Raw genomic sequence first — 22026 nt, forward strand, 5'->3', positions numbered from 1 at the left:
GCACTTTTCTCATCTTTGGTGTCTGCACCAAAGCACATGTGCACAAGCACATAGATATACAAAAGAAAGAGGCAACATTATCAGAACAGAAAATCAGTGAGGTAATTTAAAAAGTAGACTCCTTCCAAGCAATGAGAATCCTGTATTATTACTGTATTCTTTATAATACACATGCTGCTGGGATGAACTGGGATTAACTCCCAGATAAATATGCACAGGATTGCAGCATGCATATTATAACAAATACATTAAAAGGACAGGATTCTCATTGCTTGAAGGGACTTTGCTTCTGAGTAGACATGAATAGGATTGTGTCGTTAATACCTTTTATGGTTTTCCTTTCATTTCCTAACTCTACTACTATATTAACTGATGTGTTGGATTTTATTGTTTTAAATTACTAAGCAATACAAATCTGATTGTTGTAGTTTAGATAACAGCATTTTTACAATGGGCAGGTACAGAGATCTGTACAAACAGTGTAAAGTTCATAGTCAAAATTTGAGAGAACAGAAGTGCACTGGGTCAAAAAGTTATAAGGCCATAGTTTCTCAACCTCACACAAGGCAATTCTAATCATGACCTATGTAGTGACAGAAAATATCAACTGTTCTCCTTGTGGTTGCTAATTGGCCATATTAGCTACGTTTTAACAGTGTCATCCTATGCAGTGCATGTTTACTTGGAAGTAAGACACAATGTTCAAAGAGGCTTGCTTTCAAGTAAGTGTGTTCAGGATTACAGTCTAAATGTGGTCAAGAAGAGCAATTCATATTGAGATTGCTGAATTACAGAAACATGAGGTCGAGTGTTCATGGCCAAAGATTTCTGATGGGCACCAGACTGGGGAAAACTTTGAATGATAGCTGGTATAGCATAGTGGCTAAAATATAGTCCTATGCACATTTACCTGGAATTAAGCTCCAGTGAACAGAGTGGGACTTCCTTTGGGGGGAGGGGAATGCAGAGAATTGTGTTGCATGAATACTTATCAAGAAGGCGCTTTCAAATACCACCACAACTCAGTAGGGGGTCTTAGCCCCTGGGTACTTTATTGGAGCTGATGCTTTTTCTTTCTGAGTTGTAAGAACTGCTAAGATAATGTATGTGACATGAGAAGTATTTAATACTGAATATTCCAAATTACATGCACATTGGTCCAAATCCAGAGGAAGCTGGTTTCATTGCAATGATGGACATAAATTAGTTGCCCAGTTGATTTCAATGACATTTAAGCACAACAAACTTATTCTGAATTTGGACCACTAATATAATTTAGTGCAGGATTTTAAAGTAAAGTATAAAAGTGAAAACTGAAATCTCTTACAACCATCTCATAATAATATGTATTAAATGAGGTGGCTTTTTAAAAAAGTGTTTGACAGCTTGTATGACATACTTGACTTCAGGAATAATCTATTAATTAAATGTAAGTGGTGGCACCCATTAGATCCAAAAATATGACTGCTTCATCATTCAGAAGAACATGAAGAACATAAATTTTGAGAATTTAATTTAAATGTTTAGAGGGACTGAACAAGAACTGCTAATTTCTAAAAGCATATTTTAGGGCCTAGTGAATGGTCTTTAGCAGAATCTGATGCTGCTGTATGACTGTAGCTGAAGAATTGTGGACCTAATAATTTCTCTGGATAAGAGATCACTGAAAGTACCAAGTGTGTACAGTATATGAACAACATCATTATTATTATTATTATTATTATTATTATTAAATATTTTGTCCTTTAAGAGGGGAAAGGTATGGAAGACAAGTTAGATGTTGCAAAGCAAATAGTATCATTCACATTTTATGGTGCATGAGCATGGTGCTCTGTATAAGCAGCAGAACTGAAACATTCTCTGAATGGGTTAATAAAAGCAGGAAAAGAGCTTGCATGCAAGTAGAAAAGTTCTAGGAACAAGCCAAAATAAACCTTGTTTTTTCTAAAATGATCACAGCCACATGACATTATTCTTAAGACAGCAAAGATTGTCAGTATTTGCAATTAAAAAATAAACTTAAAACCAAAATGCTAGTTTAGCACATCTTATGCTAATGTTCCTGATATCATGTGGTATCTGACTAATACGCAGAGTAAACTGAATGAAATCAATGGACATAACTTAGCCTTGACTAACTTAAGTCCATTTTATTCAATGGACTCTGACTATGACTAAGTCAGATAACTCCCACAGCCTGCATATTTCTGAGAATATCCTCTTTCATTTAGTTATAGTGGCAATTTATAAATGCACTTGAGTTCCTGTGCTAGTCTACATCAAATTAAGCATCCATTACTCTTTGGGATGCATACTGCAGTGGCAACTACAGGGCACTGGATTCACAAATGGATTAGCATTGTTTGGGGGCGGCTACGTGCCTTTGCAATTCATCTAGTCCTGAAGCATATGGGGGCACCAGAATATTAGCTCAATGGGCACCCAATGGTTTTATTGTAAAGCAATCTAATGGTACAACCCATGCCTACAGTGCTTTAATGTAACATTTTAAGAAGAGTACATATGAATGTTAAAGCACTTTCAGCCACTTACAATGTTCTAACTGCCCTAGTGTGAAGGTACCTTAGAAGCATTTGGACTCCCATGGTTTTATCTTCTGTTAATATTTAGTGGTAGAAGTAATGGGAAACACACTTCACTAATGTAAAATGAAAGTTATGTGTTTTTAAAACAAATTCAACGGCTGGAACTTTGGGTTGGCGTGTTTCTTAATTCTGCTTTTTCATTGAAATGCACAACAATTTGTCCATATCAGTTCTCACTTGATCTAAATTAAACTAGCTATGTTTGTCTGGCTCACAATGGCAATAAAAAGAACAAAATAATTTTATTTCAAGAAAACAATGCATTCCTTACTCTATTTTTAGTTAATAGTTTAAATATAGTATACAATAAAAAGAAAATTTAGACAATACTGATCTTGATGGGTGTACACATATCAATTTTGTATTACTATAAGTTGGAACATTTTTCCCAAATTAAAGCTGTCTAAATTTTCATTCATGTGTCATTTCCCTAAGTATAAAGCTATTTTGTTCATTCCAACTCATGCATGTCATGTCCATCCACCAAATGCACAAATGCAAGCAAAAATGGAATAATAGGTTAGTGGAGTCATGGAATAGATGATGAAGTCTCCCAGGAAGGCCTTTCAGAATTCTGCAGTTCGCAAACCTCCAACCCAACTTAGTAGTGTGGGTGCAGGAATATTTCATATTCATCATCTTCTATGGATCAGCAGAGCAGCACAATAGTTTAAAATCCTGAACCTCCTTGTATTCGCTAGTCAGGAAATATCAATGCTTCCTATTACATAATAGGAAAAGATCCATGGGCATTCTCCAAATACAGTAAATGAGAGAAAGCTGCATATGAATTCTGTTCACAATATCTGTCTGCTCAGTGGATAACTTTACACATTTTCCCAAGCTGAAGAACAGTTCTGCTAAGGGTAAATCATCCATCACTACCAAAAATGACAACGTCACAATGTCTATTCTCTTCCCAAAGGTAATACAAAGATTGGGGGGGTGGGGGGTGGAATTCAGTGTATTTCTAGATGCTAAATCCAGTGTCACTCTAGAACTATTATTTTTATTGGAGGCAGTGAGAGATTTTACTTTCTTGGGCTCCATGATCACTGCAGATGGTGACAGCAGCCACGAAATTAAAAGACGCCTGCTTCTTGGGAGAAGGGCAATGACAGGCCTAGACAGCATCTTGAGAAGTAGAGACGTCACCTTGCCAACAAAGGTCCGTATAGTTAAAGCCATGGTTTTCCCAGTAGTGCTGTATGGAAGTGAGAGCTGGACCATAAAGAAGGCTGATCGCCGAAGAATTGATGCTTTTGAATTATGGTGCTGGAGAAGACTCTTGAGAGTCCCATGGACTGCAAGAAGATCAAACGCATCCATTCTTAATGAAATCAGCCCTGAGTGCTCACTGGAAGGACAGATCGTGAAGCTGAGGCTCCAGTACTTTGGCCACCTCATGAGAAGAGAAGACTCCCTGGAGAAGACACTGATGCTGGGAAAGATGGAGGGCACAAGGAGAAGGGGGCGACAGAGGATGAGATGGTTGGATAGTGTTCTCGAAGCCACAAACATGAGTCTGACCAAACTGCGGGAGGTAGTGGAGGACAGAGGTGCCTGGCGTGCTCTGGTCCATGGGGTCACGAAGAGTCGGACACGACTAAACGACTAAACAACAACAACAAATTTCTATACTACCCTTTATCCAAAGAACACAGGGAAGTGTACAATATAAAAACACAAAAATGCATACCATAATAACAACCAAAAACAACACCTCTCCAGTTTAAAATGCCATATATTGATTAATTAACCACCTCAGAATACCTTTTTAATCATGATACAGCACAGTTCCATGTTTGCTATACGAATGAAAGTTACTGACTACTAATGTAGTAATCAGTAATCAACAGGAGGAATATATGCAAAGGATGAAGGAATGTAGCCTAAACCAATGGTTCCCAACTTTCTTGAGTATGAGGAGCCCCTTTTTAACCCTTCCTCCAAATTTTGCTGACCCCCTGCTCCTGTTTGACCCTCCAGAGACACAACAGGAGTAGAGTGGGGTGGGTCTCTCTTAAAGCTCTTTGAAAAAAAAGTGGTATTTAAAGCAGCCTCCCTCTTCTTCTTTAAACATAACTCATTTAAAGGAGGGGAGAAGCTACTCCAATGGGACTTAAAGCGCCTGCCTTTTGAAGAAGCCTCCCCCCTCCCTTAAATGAGTGGACCCTCTAAGGGGCAGGTGCCCCCAGCTTGGGAACCATTGGCCTCTATACTATATCAATTATAGAGGGGCTCTCTAAACAATCTATAAGAAAACCTATCTGCACCAGAAAAATTGAATGCCATAAAAGAAAGAAGAAAATAAAAACAATTTTCAAAAACAATGCCATATGCCAACATAAAGTTAATTTAATTATTAGTTAAGCAAAATCTATCAATTATCAGGTGGGCCTTACTCGCATAAGATAGGTGTGATTGTTAGAACATTTTTAACAGATGTCTGTCCAGCTTCTGCTTGAATGTGTATATGAATCAGTAATACGAAGTTGCGTGGAGGATTGTTTTGACCCATAGATTCTTGGCCTCTTATTACTTTTATCTACCATATGAACATTACAATAACCATTGTGCAATGAAAGTAAAAAATAGTAACCAAACCTATTACACCATTTATTCAACTATATATATCAACCAAAATGTTGAACCTTCTTTTTCTTTCTTAAAACACCTAATCTATTTACCGGGCTCTAACAACGGTTAACAACTATCTCAGCACTCAACTGATGCCACTATGCATGATAACTGAATTCATCACAATCATTATTTTAAGAAACATAAAGTTGAATAATTAAAACATGCGAATGGCATATAAAAGAGAAATAAAATTGTTTTCTAGTTCTCTTAAAAAACACCTGTGCATGTTAGCAGCTTCCTTTTGGAGCAGCTACTGAAACACCTTTTCAAGAAGCATCAGCATTCTTACTAGCCTTCTCCCCCACCGTTCCTAGGTATTACTACAACACATGAAATGTCTTTCATTCATTCATTGAGAGCTTCCTCCTCCTGCATTTACAACCATTTTGCTTCATTTTTATTAAAGCTAAACAATCCAAGGTTGGTGGAACCTTCTGTACCCCTCTCCCGCACATACCCCCATCTAATTTTATGTCATTAACATTTTCTTCAGATGCTATAGTACCATAACACTTTGTGCCATTATATTCTACAGTTCCTTTTCCTCCGATGTCTTACTGTTAAATTTCTGTGTGTCTCCCAAAGCCATTTCTGCAACCATGATTGTACTCTACTGGATAGATTACATACAGCAGTAAGAACAAATCATGGCTATTCAGAATACACTGGTTTACGGAAGCTTTGCAGGTGGAAAATACAATGACAGGCAAATGATACAATCATAAATTCAAACACCATTTACATAGCTGTGTATAAGTCTTTGCCTATTATTGGAGCTGAGGCATGAAACTTTTGGAAATCAGTGATCAAAAATAGGCTTATGTTTCAGCCACATCCTTACAAGATGCAAATGGAGTGTAAACTGCAAGTGAATGAAAGGATTTGAATATGATTCTCTTCTCTATTCTTTCAGATACTGACCTTTTAGAGGTTTAAAAATGTTGCAACAATTTCTGCTATACTAATAAGGACAGATAACCTAAACAAATTCAAGTTTATTTAGAACTACAGCTTTCATTATAGCAACATTTTAAACACATTTTACTTTAGCAAGGAGTCTAGGATAAAAACATCTGGAGAATTTGTTGTTATGTGAAGCTATTTAATATACATTTTGATTAATGAATGTGTTATATCTCAACAGGATTAAACATAAATCATAATTGTTCAAAATTAATCTTATCAGCACAGAGATGCACTGTCGGGTGACATGATTTACCAATACTTAGGAGCTCTTGAGGAATGGAGAAAAGGGAACCAGAAAAAAGAGCAAGTTAGGAGAGAACTACCCAACTGAATCTGCATTAATCCAGGAACCACAAACATGACTGAATTCCTTACTCCATTTGCATAGTTTTCATATTGACTGACTACACAATCAATAGTTCTGTTATGATGCCAGATCACAAATGGACACATAACTTCTAGCTGTCCCAGTGCATCCCCTTCCTTTCACCATACTCTCTGAAACCACTTATTGGAAACAACTCTTTGTTTCCTTACTTTAATCCTTTCCCTAGTACAGTGGTACCTCGGGTTACATACGCTTCAGGTTACAGACTCCGCTAACCCAGAAATAGTGCTTCAGGTTAAGAACTTTGCTTCAGGATGAGAACAGAACTCGACCGCCGGCGGCACAGCAGCAGCAGGAGGCCCCATTAGCTAAAGTGGTGCCTCAGGTTAAGAACAGTTTCAGGTTAAGTACGGACCTCCGGAACGAATTAAGTACTTAACCCGAGGTACCACTGTACCATTTTTCAAATGAAAGTAGCACTGCCTCCTCCATTAAATCCTTCCCTTTTCAGCACTGTGATTCTGATCTGAACCTTACCTAGGTGGCCATAAGACAACAACATTCTAAGTTAGTATAAAAGGGGTTGGGAAGTTTCTCTATTTTCAGATAGCGCCTATATAATGCTTAGGCGATCGTGTTTCCTAGGTTCCCAACTGCAAGGACTACTGTACCCAAGACCTTCTGAAGTATTGCTCCTTGATCTACCACTTTCCCCTTTTGAACAGTGTGCCTTAAGCCACATCAGGTACAGTAACTTCATCCCAAAAGATGCACTCCTTCATTGTCTCCTAAGACAGATGGACGGCAACAAGCGTGCCTTCTAGCTTGCAAAATTCTTGCCTTGCACACCTTTCTGACTGCTCATGGTTCTGTACCTATATAGTTTGAGTAGTTTGCTCTTCCTGCTTGCAGCCTTGATCTATTACTTCCATTCATTCTTGCATCCCCCCAGATAATTTTGCCTTGGCTTGTCCTGAGCCACCTGTCCTGTTCATTTGGAATGGTTTTGATTCCCGTCTCTCCCTAGAACAGGAATGGGGAACCTGTGGCCCTCCAGATGTTTGGGGGCACAACTGCCATCAGCCTCAACTAGCATAGTCAGGGATGATGGGAGCTGTTTTCCAGCATCTGGAAGGCCACAGGTTTCTCATCCCTGCTCTACAACAATGCTTCCCAAACTTCAGAAGGTTCGCATTTATCACAGCACAGCAGCAATATTATTGTAGCACTTTTTTGTGTACTGATGAGTTATTTCAGTTTCCCTATCTTACATAGGTAAAATGTTGCATGGGTTGGTGACTTTGTCTGTTGCATGCCTTCTTAGAGGACCACTTCTGTATGTATACTTCTATCAGGTGCCCAAAAAGTGTAGAGAGGGGCCGAGCCAGAGTGTGAATTTTTTTTACATAACATTAACTGGTATTACTGCATAGAGGTATGGAGAAATTTTCAAATGAATCACTAAGAGTAACATAAACTGTCACAGGAAGAAAAGAAACAACACAACTTTCTAATAGCTAACCTCTGTTTCTTGTACAGTGATTATATATTGACTTTATGGAAACTTAAAAAGTGGAACTGTGTTTGATAGTGGACCCCTATAACTTTATTTAAAGCAAAAATTAGAAAGCGATCAAAACGTTTTATAGAGGAGAACAAGAATATAATGCTAAGCCTCTTAAAATTGCCTGAACTGTGAAATCAAGTAATGAACACTAGAAAAGGTTCTGTCAGCTGGAATCAAAACTTAGGCCAGTCAGCATTTTCACCTAAACCCTTATTACAGCAGGGCATTTGATTTTTCATCTCTACATTCTGTTCTGCCCAACAAATAAACCAACTTGACCTCTACCTGTTACTTTGAGAAGTCTGCCTATCATCTTTTAACTCGATCCTTTCCCCTCAAAGCCTTCTGAGCTACTCTGAATGAAAGGAGATGTCAAACCAGACGTGACTTTGATCATGTTTTTGGATCTGATGCTTGAGTCCTGTGTTTCCTTTACAAAAAGCAGCTGTTGGGGGCCCTGATCTGGTTGGAGAGTGGAACAAGGGAAATTTAGCTCTTTTCCCCATGCCATTTTCCATCTGAGAAGCACCGCACCTAAAGCAACTATTTGCTGCAAATTTTAAAATTAAGGTTTGAACAAAGAGTATCTATTCCCCCTTACCCATGCCACTTCCACACTGTTCTGGAAGGAAAGCAGATTTTTTTCCACGGTGTGTGAAAAGGGTTGCAGGGAGGAGAGGTAATCAGCAAAAGCTGCCTTGCTTCCCTTCCATGAGCATAACTCAACTCACTGGATCTATGCATCCGATCCAATGCCATTTAAAATAAGTAAATCAGGGCAAATGAAAGCCCCAGGTGTGTGGGGGGGGGGTAGGGAAAACAAAGATTAACCCTTCATGGACCCAAATCTATCTGGAAGCCCCCACTGCCATTGCCCCCACTTGTAACTAACAGAATGATAAATATATAAACAACCTTATGTAATACAGTGATTTTTTTAACCTAATATATCACGCAGCCACACAAATAAGTGACAATATGAAAAAATAAGAATGCTTTTCTCATATTAAATGGTACATCATACAAACCCAAAGAACTGTAGCTGTCACTACTACAAGTACGGTGTCCTGACAAAAGAAGTGTAAGAAGCTTTCTAACACAAAGGCATATCAGGAAAAGCTCTTTTCTGTAAAGTTGGAGTTTTCCTACTGATTAATGCTACATTCAACAAAAGAGACACTGTCTGCCTAATTACGTTAAATACTTATCTTCAGGGGATTAGCAAGGTGTTTCTGCTCAATGTCACTCTTCCTGACAACCTAATGATAGATCTGTTTACTTAAGAGAGCAATTAGTAATTTTTTTTACTGTTTTCTTAAATGCCTTCATATCATGAGAATATTTGATTAACACACTCCAGCTTATCTTACACTGAGAGAACATATTCCACATACTTCTTGCTCTTTCTTCAAAAGGAGCATGACTGCAGCTTGCAGTTATCTTCCAACACCCTCACATTCCACTTCACAAAGCCCAATGAAACCAATGCTGTATTTGTGTTTTAATCATTTTACTCTACGTCACAAAAAACTATTAACTAAAGTAAGAAACTAAAACACAAAAACAAGGAGAAATTCAGACTTCTTAAATGGCTCTAAAAAGACAATTGATGCCCCTGTTATTCAACAGGGTTAGCAGGATGTGTCCCAAACATGCAAACGACATCTTTTAAAAGGCACAGAGAATAAAAAAGAAGAGGTGCTTTATATTTTAAAAAGTGATTTATTTATCAAAACAAGACCTGCCCTGTAAATCTTGAGTGTGTATGACAAAGCCAATCTACGGGTAGAGTTCTTTTTATTGTGAGTTTGTATTTTATAATACTGAAGTGGTGCTTACATTTTATTTTCATGATTGTTGGCTGCCTTTGAGGGCCTGTTGGGCCAGAAAAGTCAGCTAAAAACATTTTGACAAATGTGCAAATAAATAGTGTAACTATGAGAAGTCTTACAATAAAATAGAAATTTAAATATAGGAGAATTCTGCTGCCAACACAGCTGATCTGAAAAGACATGTCATTGGGGTTCTATCGTACACTGTTTCTTGCTAATTATGAGAGAACCTTCTACATAAGCCGCAGGATGAAATTTGGGATTGTGTTTAAAACCACTTGTCTCAGCAGCAATCTAAGAAAAAATAGTGACTGTTTGCTTTTACTTTAGGATACTAAATTCAGCATTTTGAAGTGTAGCAAAGGACAAACAAGAAAGTATTTCAGATATCAGAGGCAGTATTCTTCAGCAATTTGCTGTCCTAAAATAAAGATGTACTTACATTCTGCTCTACCTGTAAGTTTTTCAATTGGTTTTCAAGGGTACCTGCATTGCAGTATTCCAGTGTGGAGCCCACAAGGGCAGCAGTGATTGTGACACAAGAACTGCATCAGCAAAAAGGGTCATAGACATTCAGCTAAATTTGTACTTCCAGGGAGGAGGCATGAGTAACTTTTTCCATCTCTTTCACAGCTGGCATTGAAATAGGTTACAAAAGCAGCATCTCTTTGGACCGGCCATATGGATAGTTGTATGTTAAAGGTTTGATGGAACAAGGACACCTAGGCTATTACGCTCAGCTGAAACGTGGCAATAAATCACAACACCATAATGAGGTTTAATTATTTCAATGGATTACAATACATGCTGGACTATCTTGAAATATATCTATACCTAGGGCTGTTTTTCAGGGGAAACTCACAGGTAGTCAGTTTCGGCACCTCTCAGGTGGGTGCCAGTGCCATTCTAAGAGAACGAGGGAGGCGTTCGTGGGTAAGTTCCAGCACCTCTTTTTCTAGAAAAACAGCACTGTCTATAACTATTTATTGAATTCATTACTTTTTTAATGGTAAAGGAGTACGTAAGCAACTATGGAGCCAGGTGTGCAGGAAAATAAAAGTTAAAATGAAATATTATTATGGAACATAGGTTGTTATGGGCACATTTAAAAATATTGAAGATAAAAGAAAACACTTCTGTGTTTTCTTATTGCAAATCTTGTACTACATTAAAAAGGTGAGAACTTTATTGCAATTGGTCACAAAACAGAAAATTTGTGCCAAGTTTCTTCCCAGCCTTTTGTCCTACTCTTCCTCCATTATTAAAACCCTTTTCTTTTTCTACTCTAGGGGTGTGGAACCTCAGGCCTGGAGCAGGGGGATTGTGACACACCAGGCCTTGGCCTCTGTCCCTCGGACGTCTCCCTACACCCCACCCCACACTGGCCCTGCTTTAACCCCCAAGTGTTTTTGCCTGCCTGGAGTGTGTCCCTGAACTCTGATAACGCCTCTTGCTCACCTGGATAGAGAATAAAATCAAGCACTGTGTGAAATTAAGCTACTGTACAATTGTAAAGTTTACATTGTTGCTCCACCCACTTTTGCCCCTGGCCCCGCCCACCATTCATGTGACCATCAGAAGGTTGTTCTGAAGAGAATGTGGTCTTTGGTCTGAAAAAGGTTCCTCAGCCATGTTCTACTGAACTGGAGCTGTTGCAGGTATGCTTCCATTTAATTTCTTTTCTAATGTCAGTTTCCTGGCTACTTAATTATTATGGAACCCAGATTCTTCCTGATCCCCTTCTGAAAAGACAAACTTTACAGCACATGGTACCTAATACACTGGATTGTGCAAGGGACCAATTGTAGCATTATAATGGCTGCTATCTCTGACTCCAAGCCCACAAATCTGCCCCAATCCAGCTATAAAGAAATGTATGATGTGGGGGGATACATCTCTTTGTGGATCATGTAAAGGTAAAGGTAAAGGGACCCCTGACCATTAGATCCAGTTGTGACCGACTCTGGGGTTGTGGTGCTCATCTCGCTTTATTGGCCGAGGGAGCCGGCGTACAGCTTCCAGGTCATGTGGCTAGCATGACTAAGCCACTTCTGGCGAACCAGAGCAGCGCACGGAAACGCCATTTACCTTCCTGCCAGAGGGGTACCTATTTATCTACTTGCACTGTGACATGCTTTGGAACTGCTAGGTTGGCAGGAGCAGGGACCGAGCAATGGGAGCTCACCACGTCGCGGGGATTCGAACCGCCAACCTTCTGATCAGCAAGTCCTAGGCTCGGTGGTTTAACCCACAGCGCCACCCATGTCCCTTATGGATCATGAACCTCTCCCAAATGTGTATCTGCTTATTTGAGTGTGGATGCTTTCTATCTATACTGCATTTCATCCAATGGGATGAGTATTTTAATGTTCTGTTGCAACAGTTCATGTGTTGCATTTTACTAGAACTCAAACCAATACATTCAAGTTACAGAAAAGGAGATTCTGACTAAACATCAGGAAGAAATTTCTGACAGTTAACAGCTGTTTGGCAGTGGAACAGACTCTTTTGGAAGAAGGTAGACTCTCCTTCCTTGGAAGTTTTTAAGTAGAGGTTGGATAGCCATCTGTCATGGATGCTTTAGTTGCAGGGGTTGGACTAGATGACCCTCAGGATCCCTTCCAACTCTACAATTCTATGAACATCTGGTGGGTTCTTTATTTGGGGATCACAAAAGGTCTCTTTGGGAGGCCAGTGTTGCCTCGGAGGCAACAGCAACCTAGCTTTGATGATTAAAAGAAAATAGACAAATTTAAATAAGGTAGGGTGTTATCAGTGGACAAATGTCCAATAACAGAGGTAGTATACCTCTGAATACAAAATGCTGTGGGCAGCAGAGGACACTCATGGCTTCCTTGTCAGCTTGAGAAGCTATATAGCATGCAGTTGTTGCACACTGAATACAGGACTAGAAGGCCTATGGCCTGACCCTGGAACAAATACCACAATGGAAAGAAAGTTTCTGCAGCACTACTCTGATAAAGTGAGAAGCTGGCAATGCACCTATCTTTACACCAGGTCCACACTGCCCTGGTAGTTTGGGCAATGCTAGCATGAGAAGGTGACGTATGGAAGTGAGAGCTGGACCATAAAGAAAGCTGATTGCCCCAAAATTGATGCTTTTGACTCTTGAGGGTCCCATGGACTGCAAGATGATCAAACCATTCAAATCCATTCTTAAGGAAATCAGCCCTGAGTGCTCACTGGAAGGACAGATCCTGAAGCTGAGGCTCCAATACTTTGGCCACCTCATGAGAAAAGAAGACTCCCTGGAAAAGACCCTGATGTTGGGAAAGATGGAGAGAACAAGGAGAAGGGGACGACAGAGGACGAGATGGTTGGACAGTGTTCTCGAAGCTACCAGCATGAGTTTGACCAAACTGCGGGAGGCAGTGGAAGACAGGAGTGCCTGGCGTGCTCTGGTGCAAGAGGTCACAAAGAATCAGACACGACTAAACGACTAAACAACAACAACAAAGCATGGGAAGGAGCCACTGCATGGACTCCTCCTACAGTACTAGGGACTTCCAATGTCACTGAGGTGGTATGGGAAGGACACATACTAGAATGAGTGTCATACTACTAAGGTAATAATGGAAGAGACCCAAAGATCGAGGAAAGCCAAGAAGACACTGTCCAATATAATAATAAAAAAAGATGGATGCAATTTTCAGACAGTTCTTCCCTCTATAACTTCTGTGGTACTAAGGCAATAATGTCAATGAAACAGATTATTGTCACAGATAATGGTCACCAGCTCCTTCATAAATTGCAGAAGAAAGAGAGACATATTGATCCAACGGTCACTTTCTGTCATCGTGTCTACGTCTATTACAGCAAATGAAGGGTATTTAATTATTTTACTTAATGGCTACAATGGAAAAAGACTATGATTGTGCCTCAAGTACCTCTATTGACCTGCTGCATTTTTTGTAGCATCATATTCATTAATAGATTTTTGTTGGCTGCAGCCTGTTGGATATAACAGAAGTGAGGCTCTGTAAAAGTAGACAGTGTACAAAAAGAAATACATCATCATGGATTTCAGCAATGATTCTCTAAGCTCTGTATAATATATCTGACTAAAGTCAGTTCAACTAGTGCTTCTAGTAGCTACCAGTTGGACACATAAAGAAACAGAAAAAAGTTAACACGGCAGTCAGGAATATATGGTGCGGAAGAACTATGAGCTCCTCCTGTTCCTGTGCAGATACCAACACCTACTCCAGAGGGTGAAGACAACAGTACAGCATTACATCTTAGTGCATATCCATTATGCAAGCATCTTAATCAGCCTACAATGTTTTTTTCAAGATATGTATGTTTTGGAGTGCCATGACTAGCTTTTTATAACCTCTTTCCACACAGCAATTGATATAGATCAGGGGGGTCCAATTGGCCAACCGCGAAGGTCCACAGCTTTAGTAATCTCCCCCCTAAAAGAAGCTCAACAACTCTGGGAGGCTCCCCTCAAAACAAAGCTCAACAACTTTAACCTGGACCCCTAAAAAAGCTCAGCAACTTAGATTATCTTCCTACGAAATTTTCTGTTTTCAAAAACTAGCTATACTGACCGCAGTAAGCAAAGACCCTATGTTGGTGAGTTGCACAGAGGAAATATAAGCAAAGGGGGGAATTGTTTTTCAACATGCTCTGTGCTTTTATCATTGCTTGCATCCCAATTCTTGCAAGTAAAAAACATTGGCTCTGATAACCGACCACTGGGTCCTCTCCCCGTCAGCTGGCATTCCAGCAGGCTACTTTAGTGGGGGAGATGGACAGCAGGGCTCATACAATCAGATCCTCCTGAACTGCTTCCATTCCAGCTAACCATTACAGGAGCTACTATATAACATGTATGTTTGCTATTTTCCTCTTCCATTCCCACCCCCCTTTCCTTTTGTGTTGTGCCTTTTATATTGTAAGCTTGCAGACAAGGGACTATAGTATTTCAGTTGGTTTGGCAGCCTTTTTTGGCTGAAGAATGGGGTAAAAATTATCTAGATAAATAAATAAATACATGTTTGTGCTGTATTGATGACAAATCCAATAGCAGTGCAGCATTCTGAGATTGTAGATAAGAAACCAATCACTCAGAGTGTGAAAAAGAGATCTTTAATGTGCTAACACAGCTATCCTCTTTCATGTAGTAGCAGTTGAGACTAATGCATTGTGATCTCAAGGTCCTAGTGAGCGTGCTCTTGAAAATGTATTAAATGTTTAGTAGCAAAGTATCCACGTTGCCTCCACACTGGACACTCACTTTTTACATGCTCCTCCCATGTTTTTCCTGTTCAGCTTCTCGTCTCCTCCTTCCCTGCACCCAAGTGCAGAATATGTGATTATTACAGTGGTGTGAGAAATGTGTAAGACAGTTTGAGGAAAAGAAAGGACAAACAATCCAGAACAACACATTTGATAAAGCGTGTTCTCCTTCATGGAGAGCACATGTTGCAGTGGGGTTTAGCAGGACACCCCCTTTGGGTTGCTGGGTGGGACCGTTTAGACGGCCAGGCTTGTGATTGGGCTATGTTGGATTGTTGGGGAAATTTTGATGTTGCCAATTTGTGGGATGGACCAAGGGTTTTATATACTGAGCACGCAGCATTGAGCGTTCTCTTTCGCTGTGTGCACCGGATCACCCGCCCACCCTCCCTAATTTAGGGCTTTTGCATTTGACCTTACTATGCCTGTCATGGGGCCATCTGCTTTTGGGGCAGGGGCCTGGTAAGAATTTTGTCCATTTGGCTGATTGGCTGGTACCATTTGGTTTTTCCCTACTGCGTAGCAAATCGTCACAACTTGTAAGGTTCCGTTTGGCATTGGTTAAAATGGTGGAGGGGTAAGGGTTGGCTGTGCATGCCCCTCCAATGCTGCTGCTGCAAGGGAATTCCGTTAAAGGAATCCAGGGGCTCGCCATGCTTTCGTCCGAATCCCTAGTGTGGGGCTTCGGCAGCGCAAGCCCCTGGGAGCATGCGGGGAGAGGTGAGGGTCTGGTGCCCAGCTCCATTTTCTCCCCAAAATGTTTTCCCTTACTGGCTTTCGCAGGGTTGCGGAAGTCAGTTCTGTCCCTGGGCGGGGTCAGATAGTCGTAACCAGTGCCTAAGCAACCACTCACATTTATGTATTTTAATAAAGTTGTGGCCAAAATTATGCCAAAAACTTTAAACAAAAATTCGGTGTGAATTGTGCTTTATTTTGGGGGGTGGCTTGGGGACCTCGACACGCAATGGGTATCTATCATGAATTCTTATTTCATCTTTGGAATTCCATCCCAGTTTCATGAGCCTTGTATCACAGTCTCTTTTATATCCACTGCTGCTCATCTGGGGACCAGAGCCTAACAGAATTTAAAACAACTTTCTTCCCATCAGGTTCAAAGCTTGAAATTCAAAAATAAACTGGGGGGAAATGTTAAGAGAGTGGGAGGCCAGGTAACTCAACCAGTTATACCCTTGTGCTGCTATCAAATAACAAAGGGTTTTAAAAAAATATATTAATTTTTTTAAAAAAACCATAATTTTAATCAGCACTGTCAGCTCACTATTTTGTGGGCTTAAAGCCTCACAAAAATATTAATCTGTGGTGAGAAATAGTGAGAGAAGATTATTAATTCTAAGGTTAAATATCTAGCAGCCCGTTTGACCTATATATCAATTTAAAGATATCTAAAGGAGAAGCCAGTACCTTACAGTATATGTCAGCCTTCAAAAGGGCCACATAAGTTAAAAAGGACATCACATCTGTGTTGGATTACAGAATGCAGTTAGAAAGAGAAAGAGAGAGAGAAAAGGAAAGGGGAAAGCAGAATGTTTTATATCATTCAGCTTCACGGAGTGCATTTGATCATGGCAGATTAAAATAAAACAAAATCCCAAAGCCAAGAGCTTTTAGGTGTATTTATGGCTGTATAACAGTTTATACTAGTTTAAAAATGGAGCCTATGCGGAATTGCACCAGAGTACAAACTCAAGCCTGACGCCGCTTGATTTCCTTACCAAGTATCCTCATTATCTCCTCTTTCCTTCGTTCTCCGTTAGCAAGAGTTATGTGATGAAAGTGCTGAGATAAAGTAATGGTAAGGAGGATACCGCAAGTGGTATTTGAAAAGCAGGAATAATTTACTACGTGTCTGCTTTGTTTTACTTCCCTGTGTCTTCCTGTGGTGAAAGGAAATTCATCTTTTCTGGCAGACTCCAGCCTTTTTAGGCCTGAGAGCTCCCCAAGCACACTGGAGTGCAGGTAAATGGATGTGAGTCTCCATGAGTACAGTATTAGGAGCAAGGATTTAATGCTGTGTTTTGCTTGGTCTATCATGCCCAAACTACAAATAAGGCAACACACACTTGTTTGCAAAAACTGCATCAGATGTAGCAGTAACCATAGGGCAGAACCCTTCCTTATGGGCATCTTGCCTGGAAGTTTACAGATGCATAATGCTTCAGCAGAGAAAAATGCAGTGATTGGAGTGTGAAACTTTGATTCTAACAGTGTTACTGCATGTGACATGGAGATAGGGGCTGAATATGTAGATACATGAACAGGAATTGCTGGTAGTCATGTTGATCTTCTCAGCATGGTGCCATCTACATAATTTCTCCAATATTATGCATGTATTTGCTACAGGTTACAGCTCTGTGGTTTTGAGGTAGCCTTGAATATAGGTATGTTGGCCATTGGATCAGAGCCAAAACACTAGCTTCCTGGCAGTAGCATGTCTGCTACAGTGTTCCTGTACAGCCCCTAAGATCCAGGCTACCTCCACCACCCATAAGCAACACCTATGGGAGTTTCCCCTATAATGCAGTTTCCATCATCCCAAACTATTGGTCATGCTGGCTGGGGAGTTCAATAGTATCCAGAAGTTCCCCATTCCAGCCTAGAATATGAAACTGAAATAATCTTAAGACATATATGACTTGGTGAAAAGCAAGCTGCCTGAGAATGAATGGGATTTTTAACTTCCTTTCTAAGAGAAATTGGGAAAGCACTTTAGCTTATCCAATATTTTATATGGTTTTGTTAAAGTAAGTGGAAACTTTTTCATACCTGTGAACTCTGCCTGCCCAAGAAAACAGCTGTAAATGTCTTATGTCGCTTTTGCCAAAGTGAGGATGGGGGCTGGGTGACTTCTGCTAAATCATTTTTGCCAAACTGAGCAGTTAGTTTAGATTTCATCACTCTTCTAGAATGCATCCTACCATCTCTACATGCTAAAACTTCTGATACTCTTTTGTATCATTAGCTCTTCCCTTCTTTTATCCCTTTTTCAGCAACTCCACTTTCATGACTAGAAATTTGCCAAGTCGCTTTCTTCCGGCAACCCATTTCACCTTATTCTTTTCTTTTCCCCCTGCATTATGAAACAAAGGCACTACAGTGGTACCTCGGGTTACATACACTTCAGTTTACAGGCATTTCAGGTTACAGACTCCGATAACCCAGAAATAGTACCTCGGGTTAAGAACTTTGCTTCAGGATGAGAACAGAAATTGTGCTCCAGCAGCACGGCGACAGCAGGAGGCCCCATTAGCTAAAGTGGTGCTTCAGGTTAAGAACAGTTTCAGGTTAAGAATGGACCTCCGGAACGAATTAAGATCTTAACCCGAGGTACCACTGTATAGTATTCCTTCCTGTTCTTCTAAACAGCAGTGCTCTTCCTTAAGCCCAACCACTCATCTTTACATTCCCTCCATCTTTTACTATTAACACATTATTATTTTTATTACTACTACTACTAGTAATACTTTGAATTACCCACCCTTTACCCCATGTTTTCAGAGAGGGTAACTGCAATTTAAGAACTTAGACCTTGCCACAGTACATGGCAAGATCTAAGTTCTTTAGTTCTCTCCGTATTGTTGGCCTAAGAGATTGAAACTGCTTCATGAGAATGGAGTAGCACCAGAGTCCATTGGCACATTTACAAACAGCAGAAACTGTTTTGGACACCACATACACACACCACAATCAAGAACACAATGCTACCTAGCCTATTGGCTACAACAGAATACTTCTCCCAAGTCTAATTTCAGTTGGGGAGGGGACTCTACAGGCACAAAGGAAGGCCTCTGTGACTGCACATGCACCCATGGATACCATATTAGCAAGCCCTGGTTTAATACAATGGACTGCTTTGACAAGTTTTTATTAGAATGACTGTCTTTTAGCTTGCTTGCTCACAAATTCAAAACCAACATCTTTATTTCAGAATTGTGTGCAAATTAGAAATAACAATAACAAAATAATCACTTAGAACAAAAATCAAGGGGCCTTTTGTCCATAAGCTGCAATTATACTTTAAAAAGTAATAATATAATTTCCTTTAAGAGGCAAAAGATTTTGTGACAAGTGGTAAGATATTTATGTAGCAGGAGACACAAGAAAAGTTAAGCCAAAAGGATGACTTAAAAAGTAACTAACAAATCCAGAAGTGGAACAACAGTATCAATGGTACATAGAAAGACTTCATTCAAACTTTCCAACATTTAAATCGACAAAACAACCTCTCCTGCAATGCCATTAAAAAGCCATTACAGAATAAAATCAATTCACGTTAACAATAGTTTGAAAGGGTCTCCCACCTGTCATTTTACAACATAATATAAATTGCAGGATGCCACTCTTTGGAGGCAAGCCAACCTAATTTTCAGTAATATTTTGGAATAAGGAAGCCTTGAGAGTCACGGAAACCTAATGCAACACTACAAATGCTTGCCTAAAATACTGGAATGAATATTACCAAAATATTTACAGCTGCAGAAGCACTCAACTTCTGTAATCTCACACACATTACCTCGTATATTAAATCTGAAATGCAGTCTAATAATTTTTAAATAAATACATACATGGAAGATAGCTTTGAAGTCCTAAAAAGCCACCTGAGTGACTCTATTTACCTGGCTCCACTTCATGCCATCCACTTGACTGGCTACCACTTCCTGGAGACCGCCCTTGGCTTGTATAAAATGGCTCTTCACCAGGACTGTCCATTTCATCCTCTACAGATTTGAGGCGCTTTGTAGAGCTGGAATTGAAGGAAACACACACAGAGAGAGACATTAATGCAAGAGCTAAAGTGAGACAAAATGTCAGGCTGCATTTTAGAGTTGCAGCTCTGGAGAACTTCCTTGCTCTGAAGCAGAGATGATGCAGCTACTCTGCTTCTTCTGCCCTGTTAATCTTCTGTCTCCCTTGAGTGCTTTGCTCCACCCTTCCAGCCCTGTGCTTTGGAACAAAAGTCAACTCCTGCTTTCTACTAGCAGGATGTGCTCAGAGGCCTGTAGAGGTCTGGGAGAGAAGGTAAGGTATACTAGCTGAAAACTTGTTGGTGTTTTCAGTTCCATTTGCCTTTTGGTGGCATGCGGAAACTCCAGGCCAACAATCCCACTTCCTCTACAGTCTAGCCCATAATCAATCATATTTATTTTGGAGACGGCGGACAAAGAAATGTAAGAGGATGAGAGCTTAAGCATGTGTGCGTATATGTGCAAGAGTGTCTCCCCATAGTTTGTCACACCAGAGCCTAAGTGAACAGGGTGTTCAAACGTAGTATTCAATTTGTAAAGGCCAACAGTACAGATGCTCAGTGTGTGAAAAGGGACACTATGCATGTACATGCCTGTGGAGCTCATCCATGTAAGGTGGGGATCCTGATTGCCTCAAGATCTCCTCTTGCATAGAGGAACTGTATGTATGTATGTATGTATGTATGTATGTTGGTATGTACATAGAAGTCCTCACGAGAGGATGGAGGAGGATGTGGCCACAGGGTGCAGGAGGCGGGTTGCCTGAACTCTGCTTATGTCACTTCCAGCTGCAAAGGTAAAGTATTTTAGAGCAGGTTGTATAGTCCAATCATTTCCATCCTTCTTAAGGATTCAGCTTTAGCAATAACTTGTTTGCACGTTGGCCCCATTTTCATTTTTATTTTTACAAAGCTTCAGTGGTATGGGAGGAGGAGAATTGTTTTGACATTTATTCCATGAAGAAGTTTAATTTCATAGCTACTCTGTAAAAACACCATGTACAAAGTATTGCAGGTTGGAGTGCTCTCCTTTAGGGTTCCAGCCAGCCAGCTATTTCTTCGCCCCATTTCATTTCTTTCCCACTCCTCTAGCCTCGTTTCCATTCCTGTCTGCCCCAAAGTCAGTTAAGCTGCTCATAGCAAGCTCAGTCCTCATTGAACTATGTAGCTCTGGCCCAAAAATGCCTTGAGTCTGCTGGCACTTCCCTCTTGTCTGTTGCTAGTGTGAATTTCAGTACGTAAGGATCCACTTATGAGGTTACTGTTAGTCTATGCAACAACTGTAACAGCAGGAACTACTACAACAATTACAGCAGCAGCAGCAGCAGCAGCAGCAGCAGCAGCAGCAGCAGCAGCAGCAGCTACAAGTAAGATTTTCCATTCCATTTTAACATGGACTGGTCTTTTACGTGGAACAAAGTCATTACGTGATCATTATGAGTAAGGTTTTATAGTTCTCCCTCTCTTTCACATTAACAAACCATCACAGAATAGAACTGGATAAGCAAAGCAAATTCTGTGGGAAATGAGGAAAAGATTGAGAGAACAAATTTGACATAAAGGCAGCTTCTTTGGGGAGCCAGAAAAGTGCTTTGAGGATTTTGCTAAATAGTGTGGCTAGGCAAGGAAATCATTGCTTGGAGATTATACTCTCTCTCTCTCTCTCTCTTAGCAATTCCGAATTCACTTCATAAGCCAAAAAGATTTTTAACTTGAGCGATGCAGAGGTGAAACGCAGAAAGACTGTTACTCATCACTTGCCACATACATTCCTCCCTCATGTAACATTCAAGCAAAGCCTGAAAGGAAAGATAACCCTTATGCTGAGCTCTGAAGGTCAGTCGACTCGGACTCTGGCAGAGTAATGTGGGGAATTGCAGAGCCAGGAGCCCTCGGCTTCTTGAGCTATAGTATGAGGAGCAGACTGCGGCTGGGAGGAAAAATGTCCTATTGAATTCACTTTCCAAGACAGGGTCAGCAGATATTACATCTATTGTCAGCTTTATAGAGTCTATTGCACATTTCTATGTACAAGGAAGCAGAAACTCCCAAGGGTA

The 22026-nt window shown here is 40.3% G+C and overlaps 1 protein-coding gene across 11 annotated transcripts in view; it reads right to left on the reverse strand.

The window, feature by feature from the left end:
• Positions 1-22026, reverse strand: part of NFIA (nuclear factor I A) — a 409131-nt gene that overhangs the window by 61024 nt on the left and 326081 nt on the right. For all 11 annotated transcript variants that reach the window (XM_053392231.1, XM_053392235.1, XM_053392230.1 and 8 more), the window contains exon 6: positions 19842-19969. In XM_053392231.1, the coding sequence (XP_053248206.1) occupies positions 19842-19969 (128 nt within the window). The remainder of the gene's footprint in view (positions 1-19841; positions 19970-22026) is intronic.

Source organism: Podarcis raffonei, chromosome 6 (genome assembly GCF_027172205.1).
Source record: "Podarcis raffonei isolate rPodRaf1 chromosome 6, rPodRaf1.pri, whole genome shotgun sequence".
Classification (NCBI taxonomy): domain Eukaryota; kingdom Metazoa; phylum Chordata; class Lepidosauria; order Squamata; family Lacertidae; genus Podarcis; species Podarcis raffonei.